Raw genomic sequence first — 17740 nt, forward strand, 5'->3', positions numbered from 1 at the left:
ATAAGGAAAATCAAAGATAGCAACCGGGGCCTAGAGTTGAATGGGGTTCACCAGATTATGGGATATGCTGATGATGTAAATTTAATAGGGGACGATAGAAGAACAATAGAAAGAAATGCAGAGGTCTTATTAAACGCTTGCAGGGACAAGGGTTTAGAAGTTAATACAGAGAAAACTAAATACATGAAGTTCGTCGGCATCGTAATACAGCAAATTATGGATGCTTTAAAATATCGAATAATACTTTTGATAAAGTGGATACTTTCAAATATCTGGAATCAATATTAACAGGCAAAAACCATATTCACGAAGAGATTAAATGCCGACTAAAAGCAGGGAATTCGTGTTGTTATTCAGGTCAAAATCTCTTGTCGAATTCTGTTGAGGAATTTAAAGCTTAAAATATATATATAAAAAAGATAATCATGCCTGTTGTTCTGTATGGTTGCGAAACATGGTCGCTTACTCGGAAGGAAGAACATAGATTGAAAGTATTTGAGAACAACATCCTGAGAAGAATATTCGGACCCAAGGGAAACTGGAATGGGGAATGGCGGAAACTTTATAACGAGAAACTACATAATTTATACGGTTTACCCAACATTGTTAGGGTCATCAAGTTGAGGAGGCTCAGGTGGGCAGGTCATGTAGCCAGGATGGAAGATAGTAGGAACGCTTTTAAAATTTTAACTGGAAGACCAACCGGAGAAACGACCATTAGGAAGACCTAAGCGCAGATTGGAGGACAATATTTAGATCTATCTCGCAGAAATAGAAATACAAAGTAGAAACTGGATCCAATTGGCTAAGGATATATATATATATTATAATTGATAGATCCTACTGAGCTGAACAGATCCTCATCGGTAGTTTTCGAGAAAGCGGTAAGAAATTGTTTTAACCTAAAAATTACGATAACCACGCCACATATTACCACTTTTAGGATCTCCACTTTTCGAGGAAAATTTTAGACTTTCACTCAAACAGCTGCTGCCTCCTTAATATTTATCGTAGGATCATGATTCATACATGCTTTCCAACGGTCTGGGTTCATGTAGGGATGCGTTTTTTTTTTTTTTTTTTTTTTAAAGAATACGTTTCTATGTACATAATACGTGTGCAATATTTTAATCTTGTATCTTGAAAACTAAGGTCGGGAGTAATTTTTGAAAGTCTCAAGATGACCCATTTTTTCGTATATATAAAATTACTTCAAAAATGTACTATATCATTACTATCTGAACTACAGACATGTTCAAACGTCATTTTCTTCAGTATAAGGAGCCCTTTCCAACGGCACCACTTACATGTCCGTACAGGGTTTGTCCGGGAAGTAATAGGACTGATTTTATTCCGCCATGACTACTTCGGAGCGTGCGCGCACCGACTGGATCCGGTAGAGGGCGTTTTTAGCTAACGAACGAGCGGCTGGTCAGTTGTCTCCGAGCACACGGAGAGTCAGGACAGGCTTTTTCGCGCGACGTGTTTCTGTGAGTGGTGCAAGCCAAAAATGCAGCGTTCGTTAGAGCAGAGGTACGCGATTAAATTCTGTGTTAAACTCGGTAAATCTGCGACAGAGATGTTTGATATGATCAAGCAGGCTTACCGAGATGATGCTTTAGCAAGAAGTGGTGTGTTTCGGTGGCACAAGACCTTTTCGGAGGGCCGGGAAGAGGTCGCCGATGAAGACCGTGCTGGTCTTCGACAAACACCGACAATGTGACTCGTGTGCGCGAAGTTTTGAACTCAGACCGTCGACTAAGTATTCGTTTAATTGCCCAGATGTTAAATTTACCAAAAACTGTGGTTCATGAAATTGTGACGGAGCATTTGAACATGCGCAAGGTGTGCGCGAAGATTGTTCCTAAAGTGCTCACTGACGACCAGAAATTGCGGCTAGTGGAATTGTGCCAAGAAAATTTGAACATGTGTGAAAGTGACTCCCAGTTTTTGAATAACGTAATCACAGGTGACGAATCATGGATCTTTGAGTATGATCCCGAGACAAAGAGTCAATCTTCCGAGTGGCACACGCCGGCGTCTCCTCGCCCAAAAAAAGGGAAGAATGAGCAAATCCAAAGTGAAAACGATGCTCATTCTCTTTTTTGACATCAAAGTATCGTCCACCATGAATTTGTTCCCCCTGGACAAACCGTCAACGCCAAGTTTTACGTGAAAGTGCTCAAGAGACTCAAACGAAGGGTCAATCGGGTCCGACCAGACATCGGAGCCGACTGGAAGCTGCACCACGACAACGCCCCGGCTCACACCGCCTTCCTTGTGAACAGCTACCTGACCAAGGCCGGCATCCCAACGCTTCCGCAGCCGCCCTACAGCCCAGATGTGGCCCCCCGGACTTCTTTTTGTTTCCTCGCCTGAAACGCCCAATGAAAGGCAAGCATTTTGAGACGACAGAGGGAATCCAAGCAGCTTGCACCGCGGCTCTCAAGGCTATTCCAGAGAATGACTTCCGTGACGCCTTCAATGCTTGGAAATCGCGCTGGCAGCGCTGCATCGACGCAGAAGGAGCCTATTTTGAAAGTTTTTAAAGAATTGTAACGATTGGCTCAATAAATTTTTTTAAATCGACTCAGTCCTATTACTTTCCGGACAAACCCTGTATCATGCACCTGAACCGGAAAAATCGGGAAACACCGGAATTTTTTCTGAAAAAAAAATCACCCCCTCAGAAGTCTTGCGCCCCTCGGGTCCGGTCCTGGTTTCGCGTAGGGATCTCAAAAAAAAAAATTGAGAAATACCCAAAGGTATACACAATCCGTATGCAAAGTTTCAATCTGATATCTTGAAAACTAAAAGCGTGAAAAAGTTTAAAATTGCCTTGAGAAAAAAATAAAAAGTCACGCCCCTCCGCTCCCACTTCGAATTGCCAAGTTGACCATCCGGTTCCAAAATGCATCTGAGGTGTTCTTTAATCCAGCCTTGACTTGACAAAAAAAAAAAAAAAAAAAACTTAAATACCTGTTATAGATCCTAAGTAAGCGGTCAAAGACGATACTACGCCATGGTAACAAAAGTTACCAAAAATCCTAAAAGGGTTAAGATGTAAACGATAATCAAGAATACCCCCATTATGCTTTTTGTTATGACACTAGATGATTATACAATATAGTTAATTAGATGTAGCCCAAAATTATGATTAACTCTCAAGCTTTAATTTTTGTGTAACTATAATACAAGGAGTTTGAAAAAGAACTAGCTGAACCTGCGCTCTCTACACAGCGCATCATTCGCATATGAGCATAAATCTCCTTCTCATTCCTCACAACATAAGTACATGTCCCTTTACAGACACAAATGAAAGACGTCTTGATTTTTTAAAAAATCGGCAAGGGGTATCATAAAGGGGAGATTTTTTTCGATTATTTTTTCTCAATATCTCGCACCGTTTGCAAGATTTGAGCCTACTTCCGGTTGGAGTTTCTAATTCATATATGACCAGTGTTTTCTTTCTTCTTGCATGCAGTATGTAATAAGCAAATACATTACATATACAATTAATTATAATATCAGTCATATATGGTATTCATTGGGCAAAACACTCAAAAAATAAAGATTTATCTTAAGACTCAAGAAATATTAAACGAAATTCAGAATGTTCAAGAAATAGTAAAGTTTTAGCACTGTGATTATAAGTGTTCTATGTGTTCACCTCCAGCAACACAGATAACATTCAGAAGACATTCAAATTCTTTCCACTCTTTCACCAAGGTACTGGCATTGATGGAATTCATGGTAATGGTGACAAAAAACACGATCCTTGACGTATCCCAACAAACAAAAGTTACAAGGGGTAATGTCTGGAGATCTTGGAGGCCAGAAGTGTACGGCAGTCTCCCGGGTCCAGTATGCGCATTCCACCCGTGTGGCAGTGTGTCATTGGCGGACAGTGGTGATGGCACCAGCCTTCTATGAAATAAAATCAGTAGAGTCCTCCTGAAGTTACGGAAAAAACAAGTGTCACAGCGTGGCAAGGTACGTTACTCACTCGAAGGATAGATCTCACAAAAAATTATTCTGGTGAATCTCGCTCAGGTTCTATGATTTCCCGTGGATCCTCCAGTCCTTACGCACATATTATGACATTTAACGTAATCGCTGACATGGAATGTAGCCTCATCTTGAAAATCAGCCATGATTAAAAAAAAAAAAAAAAAAAAAAATCGCCTTCCATGTCCTGTAACATAGCACTGCATAATTGCACACTTTATGATCACCACGAAGACCTTGCACCATTTGTAATCGGTATGGTTTTTATACTAAAGGATGTCTCAACACAATCAGACAGTCGTACGAGTAATTGCAAGTTCTCTGCTAGCACGGCGTGTCGGTTTTCTCGGGCTACGCTAAAATGTTAGATGAATTCGTTGCACATGATCATCAGAAGTGGCCGGGCGATTTGGACTTTTATATGCACAAACATTCCATTTCTTTGAACTGTTTATACGAAAGCCGAATGTTCTTTGGTGACGGCGGAGCAATCCCAAAACGCTGACGAAAGGTTCTGTGATCACTACTTTGTCTTGCTGAACTGCAAAACACAAAATGCCTTCTGTTGACTGGAAACCATCTTAACTGACTGCATTCATGCCCGATTTCTTTGTCTTCTACACACCGAGAGCTATCTCGTAGCGATTCCCTAAAACTAGTGTCAATGTTTGATATTTTGTGAATATTCTGCACTTAGTTCCATTTTTTCCGTAGTTTTCATATCAAATCGGGTCATTAATAAAACACACACTCTCTACTGTTGAAAGATAAGACGTACAGTATATGGATTGATAGATCACATCGAGCTGAACAAAAGAGTTGCTTGAGAACACATTTGCATGCATACTTTTCGAGAAAATATAAAAATCTAATGTTTATAACGCTGAAAACTGTATCGTTTGTTGCCAAATAATAATTGATATTTTTTATCCTGATAAACACACTGCTTATGTAAACACAAACAAACTATTTGCTGAGCAAAACAATATATTCACATAATAAACTACATACGTGTTACAGTTTCGCCAACTAACACTTTGGCTTCATCAGACACTATCTCTGCTTATTTATTTATGCTCTGTATACATATAAAATACACTGCAAAGTAGCAATTATATCTATTGTTGTTTGTCTTCTAAGGATGACGCATATATTATTTGTTAACTCTGTAATTTATATCCATCGAGAAATTGTTTTTGTATTTGTTGAATACATTTTGTCGAGAAGTTCGCTAATCTGAAGGAATTAAATGGCTAGTCTGTAAAAGTAACCGAATAATTGTTAGAATAATCTCTTCTTATTATTTCAATAATTTTCCTTTCATTCGCATAAATATTTGTTATTAAAACGACTATGAACTATTACTTGAAAATCATTTGAATAACTATCCAGCGTGTTCTTTGAAGGACTATTCTATTCATTAGCACAACTCAAATTTAGTGTTTTTTCAACTATATGTGATGTAGAGTTCGATCCCCGGCCAAGTAAGTTTATAGTGGACAACACCGTGTCTATGGGTTTTCCAAGGGTACTCCTGTTTCCTACACTTTCTCATTCCACCAATTCTTCCAACTTTATTCACTCGCTTTAATCATCCGTCTCCCTTAGTTTAAAGGACATAATCGTAGGACGTTGAACTGAAAGGTATAATATCATTTTTCATTTCATAAAATGTGGACCTACAGCTTAACATGGAGTCCGAACCATATAAGCTTCTACTGATAGTCAAACTTGTATTTGTTCTGTTCGAATATTTAACTGTAGGATTATTCGAATTTTAAGCACTCGCCGTGTAGAATCCAGAGATATTTAGCAGTAGTTCCACAAGTTTCTTTTAACAGGAGATAATAGTTCTTGTAAAGATTTAGGATTTTATATTTCTGGGCTTTCTGTATCTATGGCCAATTATCCCGTCACGTTTGAGGGATGACGTCCCTCAGTTAGCACACTATCCGTAAAAAGGGAAGGATGAAAGGATTGGGGAAGAAGGAAATGGTAAGTTAGATTCCACCCCGGCATTTGCCTGGTGTGAATAAGGAAAATCCAGGAAAACCATTCGACCGAGTGTCCCCACCAGTAATCGAACCCGGGACCGCTCGCACCGAAGGCGAGAGCGTTAGTGACTACGCTACGCCGGGCCACACTTCTTGTAAGATAGATAGAGGAGAAATAGATATTTGGGAAATTTGTTTTCTTATCTACATGAGTAATGTAGTAAAGCAGGATTTCGTTAATGCAGATCATAGTTGTGACCAGTTCTTTCGAGGCTAAGTCACTAACGTTCTCGCATTTGATATGTATATGATTCCCGGTAGGTGTTTGTGTAATTCGGATTCGTGTTAGACTGCAGAACTTAGTTATCTACTCTTAGTTGTGGAACGGAATATAAAGTCAAAGATAACAATCACTAGATCTTACGTGAAATGAGATTTTCATTTGTCATACTGGATTTCATGTTGAACTAATTAATCGATATTGTTTAGGTGAATCCAAATGATGAAAGACGACTTCAGTTTTAGTATTATTGATTTCTGAACTTTTAAGTACACAGTTTTGGCGGAAAAGCTTCTCTTAGCAAAACGTGAAGGGAGAAATAAAATGTTTTGTTTATATTTATATTATTAAAATGATTTGTTTCTTTTATGAGTTAAGGAAGAAATTGAACGCGGAAATAAAGAATTTTCAAGTTTACGTACATTAGTAAAATTAAGAAGAAAAGAAACTAGAAAGTTGGAAGCTGAAGAGAACTAAATATCTTCGATTTGTAGAAGCGACTTGTTCGAAAGATATTCTACACAATATGTCATTAACAGATGCATTCAATATATTGCTGTTTAAGAATATATTTAAGAAAGGACAGTCACATTATAACCATCAAAGCTCTTTTCACATTCAAATATTAGTTTGTATCATGAAGTAGCTGAATTTCAATCAAACAGTTTGTGTGCGCTGATACCTTTGTCGATGACTTTTAAATGCTACTAAACTTAAGATGTGTGTGAAGGTGAAACATACTTGAGTATTTATTATGTATTCTATAGCATTTATCAATAATTATTTTTCCCGTACTAATTAAAAGGGATAATTCCATGAATTTAGTATTGTTTTTTTTATTTATTTATTTTTGTCTACATTGTATATTATTACTGGGTAAATTATAAATCTCTCTTAAAATTTTCATTTCTTTTTTTGGATATAGCCCACTTACTTATCTGGATCCGTTGTATTGTAACATGACGTACATGTTTGTTCAGCTTTTCAAAGACGCATTGAATGAATATGCATACGCTGCAGAGCTGGCAGGTCTAAAATGGGAGTTGAGCAATACGAAATATGGCATGATTGTAAGTATTCTAAAAGTTCAAGATAAGCACTTAGTGGTCGTTGGACATTCGGATTCAAATATTTTTTTCTTCTTTCTGCCTTTCCAATCCGCTAATTGCAAACTAGGTTGTCAGAGATTCTATCGAGTACAGAGATGGAGTAATAGTAGAAAAGCGGAGCTGCATTTTTCGTTTTATTAAATAGTAGTTTTGTGCATACTGATATTTTCGCAGACCAAATAGTTCAAATAAAAAGAAAATTTTCCAAAGAAGTACAGATAATCAATACATTTAAAATAATCACTATTAAATGAGATTAAATGCAAAATGATATGTACTAAATTTTGGGATTAAATTTAGAAGGAAACTTTGTAAATACCTAACAGTTCAATGTTCCAGATAAATAAAAGGTCCATCGTAATATATTGTATTATCTAAAAAATAACGGTGACAAGTTTCATAAGACGTTATTCTCCTTATAAAGTAAGAGTTTTGTATAAATATTAATTTAAACAGAAATATGGTGAATGTAAGTAAGGCTTTGACAGTGTGAAACGAACTTTATATTTAAGATCATAACTGTCCTGCTGTCTTCATTTTCAGCTTTGATAGTATTTGATATTTAGCGTATGTTGATACCGATCCGATTAATCCCGGAGCTACAACTCTTACGTGGACGGTTTTCCAATGGTTTTTGGATCGGTCTCGTATTAAAATGATAGAGTATTTAACCACGTAGTTCTTAATAATGTTAGATAATATTTTATTGGAATATTTGATATGTTAAAATATATGATAGCCACAATGAATTCATAAGTTGTTATTCATTGTTAAGACGAAAAAATAAGTCACTTATACAGTTACATTTTATAGTTCCATTTACTTGAATAACGTAATGTTTATTTTAGTCCTGTAAATTTTACGTGTTACTTTTAACCAAAATATCTTTCTAATTTTCTGTAGCTTGGAATCGGTGGATACAATAACAAGCAACATGTATTGTTGGAGAAGATCATTGAAAAGATGACTAATTTTGAGATTGATCCCAAACGTTTTGAGATTTTGAAAGAAAACGTAAGTATAACTTACGACGAACACGATAATTAAATCGAATTAGCTTATATATCAGATTGTCTAAAAAGTTTTGAGACTTTTTCGCACGAGATGGCGTTAGTCTCTCAAATCTCAGGATATATGAGTCGCCGCGGGACGTCATTCGACAGCTGACAGTTGAAGTTAGTAGGTGTACAAAAGTGTTGGAATGTATTGTGCCATGAATATTAATGAACTTTCCTCAAAGCTGCTCTCTACTTTACAATTTTATTTCGATAGAGGCGCAAATGATGCACAAGCCAATGAAAATACTTTTGCTGTTATGGGTAAGCTACATCATCAAAAGCAACAGCCAAAAGATAGTTCAGTCACTTTCGCTCTAGAAATTTCGATGTTCATGATGCTTCTCTCAGTAGGCGACCAATACAGCAAAAGTGGATGATATTCTGGCAAAAGTCGAGCATGACCGACATGTAAGCAGTCATGACATCGCCAAACAGTGATAAATCAATGGAAAAAGCTTGGGTGCTACATGATCTGACTTCAAAACATTTACTCAATTTAATTTCCATTTGCGAGTCTCTACTGAAACGTAATGAACTAGAACCATTTTTGAAACTGTTAATCATGAATGATGAAAAATGTATAACCGACAACAACAATGTGCAAGAAAGATCGTGATCGAAGTAATGAGACGCTCCACAGTCTGTTTCAAAGCCCACACCGACACCCAGGAAGATCATGGTGTGCGTTTGGTGGAATTGGAAGAGCATCGTGCACCACGAGCTGCTTTCTCCGGCCAGAACGATAGACTCGGGGCTGTACTATCGATAAATATTGGGAGTGCACTTAGCAATTCAAAAGAAACGGCCGTAACAGGTCAATAGACAGGGTGTCCTATACTACGCTGGCAATGCCAAATCCCATATGTCTTTTAAAGACTTGTCAGAAATTGAGAGAACTTGGCTAGGAGGTTTTAATGTATTCATCGTATAACGCAAACCTGGCACGATCAGAATATCATTTACTTCCCCTTTTTCAGAACTTCCTGAATCATGTTACGTTAGTTTCAAAAGGCCTGTGAAAACTACGTGTCAATTAATTGTTCAGAAATTACAAGAGTTCTATAACAACGGAGTTATGGTGATGCCGAAAACAATGGCAGAAGGTCATCAAACAAAATGTATAATGTTCTTTTCAAATCAAAATAAATATATTCTCAATTTTCATCTTCAAAAACTCAGTACTTTTTAGACAACCTGATAATACGCAGCCATTGGGAAAATATAGAAAAAAAAAATAGGGTGGAATATTACTCATACGTTAAATGTTAATGAAATACAATACAAGTTTTCCGTGTTTTGTTATAGAATGTATTCCTTGGACAAAAGTAACAGAAAAAACGAGTAGAGGCACGAGATTTTCGCAATGCGCGATAAAACGAAATGCGGCAGAATTAAGTAATTTTTAGTTTCTTGTCATTTTATGATATTCTATGTGTATTTTCATTGGTTTCCTTTGTGCGATAAAACGAGAAAATTGACAGTTATGCGCGAAATTTCTAACAATACGCGAAATTTTTTTAAAAATACGTTTTCATTAATTTAAAAACGCCAGTTTTCCGCTGACCGAACGGTAACGCGGCATGAACTGTGCATTTTGGATGATTCGGACACGGCTATAGAGAATATGTTGCGTGTTAACTATCACCATCACAGCGATGAGACCACTGTCCACAAAGGAAGAGCTGTCTTTGCAGTTTTGGCCCGTACAATGAAGGGAACATTGGAGCCTGAATGATTTTTACTAAATGTTATTTTTCTGAATGCAGTTAATACAATCACATGTTCGCAAGTTTAATATGCACACTGCATCGCTACATCATTGAATATGAGAATGTTTTTGGGTTTGTCTCGGACAGTGCACATTACATGTGCAAGTGCTTCGACACGTTGTGAACCAGAGAAAGTTTTGTGTTAAGGAAGTTTTTTCGCCTTCATTTGAAAAATACAAGCGTCTGATTATGAAGTATCGTATTTGGAGTTTTACAAAGTGGACTATGAACTCCTGAAATGATTCGGCTGGAAAGTACAGTGTAGTGAATGTTTTGAATGGACAAATGTTCCGAAGTGATGATTGAAGTTTGTTGTAAATGGACTTACATATGTGTGGCCAACAAGCAGTGCCAATTGTGAGAAGTTTTTTCCAAGTATGAACTGGTGATAAATGACAAACGAACAACAATGAAAGGGGAAAATGTGGAAACATGTAAGATGCTTATGTTTAATGCTTAAATGTAACTTGTGCCTACGTGTTTTCAGAAGACAGCAAAACTTTTCTATTCATAGTAAGTTTGTTACTATTTTCCTTCAGTTTGATTTTAAATATATATATATAAATTTCTATAAGTGAAATTTACAATGTCAAGTGAAATATTCAGTGGATTTTGTTTTTGGGTAATTAATGCTTTATTTCTGTAGTGATATATGAATAAAAGGGAATAATTGTAAAAATGTCAGGGAATATCTTTTCCACAAGAGCTACAAAACGCAAAACTTTATTTGAAAAATGCGACAAAACGCGAAATATGAAAAACGAAACGCGAAATTTTCAAATTGTTAATTCAAAAAACTCGTGCCCCTAAACATGAGCAACATTCCTTCTTGTTCAATCATTAAAAATATCATCCTTGTAAGTAATTGTAGCTGTAAGTTGAATACAATTTATTTCGGAGGAATGATGGCAGAATTGAAAATAATAATATTCTCACAATAAAGTAGTTTTATTAAGATTAGGAAAAAAGCACATGCTATAATTAATATGATGAATTTTCTGATTTTTCTTTTAGTATGTCAGAGGATTGAAAAATTTTGAAGCTGAGCAGCCATATCAGCATGCAGTGTACAATCTTGCTGTTCTTTTAGCTGAACACGCATGGACCAAGGAAGAATTGCTAGCAGCTACAGATGGTATAATAATTATTTCGTAATATCGTATAATAATTATTACGTACATAATACGTAAAAATATACATATACCATAAAATAGTGAAAATAATCACTAAAAAAATAATCGCTCAATCCCTCATCAGGTAGAGAGAGTAACAAGTAGAGAGAGAGAGAGAGAGAGAGAGAGGGGGAGGAAACAAACAGAGAAATATCTTGAAAACCCAGGTGGACGCCATGTAGTTATTCCAATACCCAGGCGCTTCACAACGTTTTCTGTCCTTTAATTTTCTTTTCTGATCTTCCTGCTTTTACCCATCTCTATCTGGGAAAGCATTTTAGCGGAATTGCTTATACCGTATTTTTATTTAATGTATGATTATGCTTGAACTATTTTTTGATAAGTAATTGCCATTTGTTTGTTTCTTTATTGAAGTTTAATGTCCTTTATCAGCACTGAGGCTATATGAGACGTGAACTTACAGTTTAAAATAGAATCCGAACCACCGCAGTGTATTCAGATTTCAATGCAGAGAATCGAATCGGAAACCAAAGGCACGCGTCCTCTCCAATAGGCTGGTGAAGAAGACTAAGTAGTTACTACTCCAACTATATATATATGATACGTTAATGTTTTCATTTGGTTCATATATATATATATATATATATATATATATATATATATAGATAGATAGATAGATAGATAGATATATATATAGTCAAAAATGAAATAAAAAACCTACGTTAAAAGTCTTATTTTCTATATAATACACAGTAATGGGAAAATTAATAGCAACCTCATGCATTAATTAATAGCAATTTTATGGAATTACAGGGTTTAAGGTTTTGTAAGCAATGAAATATACATCAATTTAAAGGAAATTTTATGCAGAATGCAAATTAAGTTAAGGAAGTTACCTGTACCTGCAACAATAGGTGATACTTTACAAAATATGACACCCATTGTTAATGGAAGTTAAATTTAGGTTTGTACAAAAATGACTTTGACTTGAGCTAAAATTGATTTGAAAAGAATATTATGCAGCCACTTTTACAACATTTTGTTTGATGACCTGCCATTGTTTTCAGCATCACCATAATACCATTGCTATAGAACTTTCGTAGTTTCTGGTCAAATAATTGACACATGGTTTTCACAGGCCTCTGTTGAAATCACACTAAAAAAATAATCGCTCAACCTCCTCATCAAGTAGAAGGGGGTGGGGTGGAAAACGAACAGACAAATATTTTAAAAACGCAGGTGGGCGCCATGTAGTCATTCCAATAGCTAGACGCTTCACAATGTTTTCTGCCACGCAATTTGATAACTAGATTTTATCGTTTTGGCTAAGTTTTTCAGTTTCTTTGCTCGAATACAATGTTGCCAGACGTTTATTGCTTCAATTAACTGATTTCTTGTTGTAAGTGTCTGTACGAACCATAACCTTCAAAACATGCCATAAATTTTCAATAGAAATATAAGTCTGGCTCATTACCGGGCCAAGGAAGTTATTAATGTGTCATAACGGCAGAATATAATCTTTTGTAACTCTGGCACGGTGGCAAGGGACAGAATAGTCCTGAAAAATAAAGGTTCACACACCTTTGAATAAATCTCTTCCCGGACGTATCATTTTAGTCTGAGGAATTATTTTGTTTGTGCATTCGATCACAAATACAGATTCTACCGACTGCACTGGAAGAAGAAACATCCCCAATTCATGACATATCAATGTTGATTTTTGTCTCATCACGGAATAGTACTTTACGCCATTGTGTCCAATCCTTGTGAACCTTGGCTCACTACACACGCATTGTACATTGTTCTTATATAAGGCATGGCTTCTTGACAGCCCGGTGTCCATGTATTTCAACTTGTTTCTCATTGTACGTGAATAAACATTGACACTAAATGTTTCCGCCAACTCGTTACAAGATCTCGTGATGACTGAAATCTACCTGGAAGACACAGTCGATGCAGTGCACTGTTCATTTTAGGAGAGGATTTCAATTTTCGACATCTGCCAATTTTTCCACTTTCTATGCACCCCGCTTCTCGACGCTTAGCCAAATACCTACTTACTGTGCCTTTATGCACTTTCGTAATCCGCGCAATTTCAGCATTGGTTTTTCCACACCCACTTAATGTTCGAATTTTACTGGCTTTTGTTAGTGTTAAGTTACACCTTTTCCCCATTCTATGTCCGATGCAAATGAATTGCACGACTTTTCTTCTGAAATGCACTAAGTATAAACATTTATGAAAAAAAAAAAAAAAAAAAAAAAGATAAATTTGAATTTCAGAACTGACAACAACTTTCACTAAATGTTGGTCTTCAGCACTCTATCTGCGTATTACTGAACACTTCCACAACGAGAATGGACAAGAATGGTACTGTACTATTGAGGGGTTGATTAAATAATGGAAGCGCGGACTTCACAGTAAGCTAGGCCGAGTCGCTCATGAAATGAACATTCGGAAAGGCTGATTTGTGTTTCATTTAAGTTACAGTTTGTAAAGTATCACCTGCGGTTTTTCTATAACTTCTGTAACTTAATTTGCATTCTGCGTAAACTTTCCTTTAAATTGGTGTATATTTCACCTCTATGTTAATGCTTATTTATGTAGAAACTTCTTATTAAGCCTTCTAAACGCATAAAATTACATAGGTTGCTATTCATTTTTTCATTACCGTATATACATATATTTAGTGTCACAGACACAGAGAGGTAGTTATCAAATAACGAAAACACTCATATACTGTAACATAATCTTAGTGAATTAGTAGTATTGAATATCTGTTCTGCGACTGACTTGCATTAGTACTTTGTTGGGTGTTAGTAGTATGTGAGGCAGTGTAATACGGATTCATGTATGCAGTAAGCCAGATATTGGTGGTGCAGAATAGGTAACTGTGTGTTGTTAATTCGTGCAAGTATATCCAACACTGGTAGTGTGTTAAGTTATCAAAAGCAATGATGTCGAAAGTGATGACAGTGTACAAAAGCCGTAGCAAGATATTGCAAGAATATTTACGGAAACCAAGTTTAGGTGACCGATCTCTGAATGTTGAAAAGGATTGTTAAAAAGAATCATTGAGCTAACACGACACAGGTGACTGCAGAACTCAATCAGCATGTGAAATTAGCGATTTCTACAATCCCAAACTGACAAACTGCATAACCCCTATATCTGCGATCGGAGTGTAATCTCCAAACCTCTCATCATTGCTGCCATTGCTGTAGTGCGAAAAAGATGGTGCATAAGACGTAAAATATGGATAGCAGATAATGGAAAGATAGTAATATGATTCTTTAAGTTGTTCCTTGTTTCTAACAACAAGCCGGGTTATATTTGGTAGTCGCCTTAAGTGGCATATGCTCCGGACTTCCTACCATTTAACATGGCGGTGGCTCTGCTAATGTGGACCCCGATTTCATGGTATTCCTTTTAAAGAACTAGTTGTTGCAAGTTAAGTGGGTATTTTAGGAAGAGTTTCACATTGTTGCCTAACGAGAATGCAGTTTTCTGAAGCGACATTGGGCCAGTGCACGCAACTAGACCTGCCAAGTGTGGTTAGCTGAATTTCAACAACTTCCCGACTTCAACATTATTGAATATCTGAGTCATTTTTAGAAGAAAGCTTGTTCTAGATTTCCTCCTCCATCATCGCTTACGCAACTGAGTATTCACTGCATGAAGAATGTCTACTATTCCCCTGGAAATGATTCACGAATTATATGCCTCAGTTTTGTGACAAATACAAACTATATTATAAGCTAAAGGTGATTGAGTACCGTATTAATCAAGTAAGTTAAATTATTTTGGTAAATAGTTTTTAAAATATCTCTATGTGATGTGTACTTTTGTCATCTGTTATGATATCTGGTTAAATGGGTGTTTTATCTGTAGTAACGGGCGAATGTGTTTGAAAGACAAGCTTAGAAAATCTTGGATAAATGTTGTGTATCACTATTGGGAATTTTACTTATCAAGTAATCATAATCTTTTCCAGAATTGAAAGATTTTAATGAAAGACAGGATGTTTATATTATGTTTGTTTTTCAGCGACAACAAACAAGATATCAGAGATTGTTGACTTTCAGACTTTTATTTATTTATTCATTTTTTACTCTATGAATGATTGATAGGCTTCGTATGGTGGAATTCATATTTAATATTCTATTGTAAGTAGAATTAGATGACAGGATAACCAGGTCAAAGTGTGCAGTTGACGCATATTGTAAATACAATGTAAAGGTTTTACCTAGTGTCTCCAATTTTAAATGTTTAAGTTAATGTAATAACCCCTTCGATAACTTACGTTGTCTTTGACAAGTCGAAAACTCTTCAATCTTATAAATATGATTACGTTAAGGAGTACGTCACACTTCTAAGCTAAAATAGTTTTTGATTTGTCAAAGAAAATAGCAATTGTCGAAATAAGTATCAGATTAATTTAAAAATTAGATGCATTAGATGGGTAAAACCTTTTCATTGTAAAATACAACCAGGGGTGATGGTTTAGATCTTGTGCAAAACCAACTTTTGCAACTGTATACAAAATCAACAATACTGTAGTTAAGCAAAATGCTGAAGAGTGGAAAGTCCTACTTACATTTAGTCAGAGTTTACAAATTTTTAAATCGTTATTTGGTTTCTGTAGTCAGGTTTAAACAAATAAATAACAACAAAAATGGGTTTAAATAAGATTAATTTTATTCTTATTTACAACAAAAACAGTTCGTATTCAATCCTGAATGTAACTAGAAAAGATTTACAACGTGAACATGTAATATCAAGGAAGTGGTAATAGCATGTTAGAAGTAAATTTGTATTGTTAATTTCTATTAAAATTTGTATGTGTTTTATTATTATTATTTTACAGAACTAACTGTTGAGAAAGTAAAGGAATTTATACCACAGATGTTGTCTAGAATCCATATTGAATGCTTAATTCATGGAAATGCCGATAAGCAGGTACGTGATTTAGTTAAGCCTAACACGAAGAAAAGTAAATCTTACGCAATAAATTAACCACTAGTTGAAAAACATTAGACATCAAAGCTTGAATAGATTCTTGATTTGGATCCAGTACGTACGGAACCCGTCAAATTGTTTATTTATTTGTTTATTTTTTTCGAAAGATTAACCGTTAATTTGGTTGTTGTTATGTTCGGTTCGAATTTCAATTCCACAATTATTTTCAGAAGATAACAGGCTCGTACTGAGACAAGTGAGTTTCGTTCACTTGGTAAAAATGTGATACACACAAACTATGCGAATTGAATACTGAAGCTGGAACTAGTAGGTATATAACTTCCGGTTAGAGTGGAGAGATAAGGGAACAATGGGGATTGTTTTTCAGACGCTGAATCCATATCAAAAACAGTTTTTCGCTGTCTTACAATTATTATTATATAGGAATCAATATTAAAACTATAGATATACCACATTGACTTGATACGTATTCTTCTTTTTCAAGCGCTGCTATCGGCTGAAGGAATTCCACTTCCTTTGGCGTGGACGGCTGCAAGGCTTTCTCGCTTAACATCAGCTTAACCCTTATTGGCTCAACGCGTGGGTGTGTCGAGGGTGAGAGCTTTACTTCACATTTTTGCCACCGCTCTAGACATTTTGGCAGCTTTATGGAAGTTCTTCTAGCTTTTACTGCTTCCAGTTTCAGTAGAATAAGACCTGAGATTTAATCTAATTTTGGGATCTTGATTCCATAAAGTAAAATATATATATATATATAAAATAATTGTTTGTTACCTTTTATTACCGTTTTCGATCTGTGAAAATCAATATTAGAAACGGAAGTTGCCGTATATTTCTATCACTTCTGGTTGCAGTAGAGCAATATAGTCAAGAGTTGGAACTTATTCTTGTGATAGTGAATCCTAATCCAGAAACTGATTCTCGCCGTGTATTCCTAATTTTTCATTACGGCGATCAGTTTTGAAAACAGAAATTGTAGATTTCCATCTTTCCTAGTTTGAATAGAGGCATAAATATCGAGATGAAACTTATCTTTTTATCATTTTCGGTGTATGAAGAACGTTATTGAAACAGAGGAGATAGTGGATTTTTTTTACCATTTCCGGTTTTATTAAACAGATACAGGTGGAGACGGATCTACTTTTAGGAGCTTGAATCGAATCCACAAAAACACATTTTTCTTATAAGACGACTTAGTCGTTCTTATAAGACTTCCCATACTTCTGCGTAGCATAGTTTGAAAGTCTAAAAAATTACAAAATATTCCCGAATAGTTTTTACTTCTCTTTGGTCGTGCTTTTATCTAGAAACAAAAATAACAATGATAGGAGCCATGTGTTGATCACATATCATGTAACGAAAAATTGTTCAGTAGGTTATTGGCCTACGTTGGCTGAAAAGTCAGGGAA

General features: G+C 35.8%; 1 protein-coding gene across 1 annotated transcript in view; it reads left to right on the forward strand.

Moving 5' to 3' along the window:
- LOC145688992 (insulin-degrading enzyme-like) overlaps positions 1-17740 on the forward strand; it is an 81829-nt gene that overhangs the window by 34758 nt on the left and 29331 nt on the right. Inside the window, 4 exon segments of the mRNA XM_081763143.1 lie at positions 7208-7352; positions 8295-8405; positions 11233-11353; positions 16219-16310. Of these exon segments, the coding sequence (XP_081619269.1) occupies positions 7208-7352; positions 8295-8405; positions 11233-11353; positions 16219-16310 (469 nt within the window).

This window comes from Thermobia domestica, chromosome 1 (assembly GCF_964235325.1).
Source record: "Thermobia domestica chromosome 1, izTheDome1.hap1.1, whole genome shotgun sequence".
In the NCBI taxonomy this organism is placed as follows: domain Eukaryota; kingdom Metazoa; phylum Arthropoda; class Insecta; order Zygentoma; family Lepismatidae; genus Thermobia; species Thermobia domestica.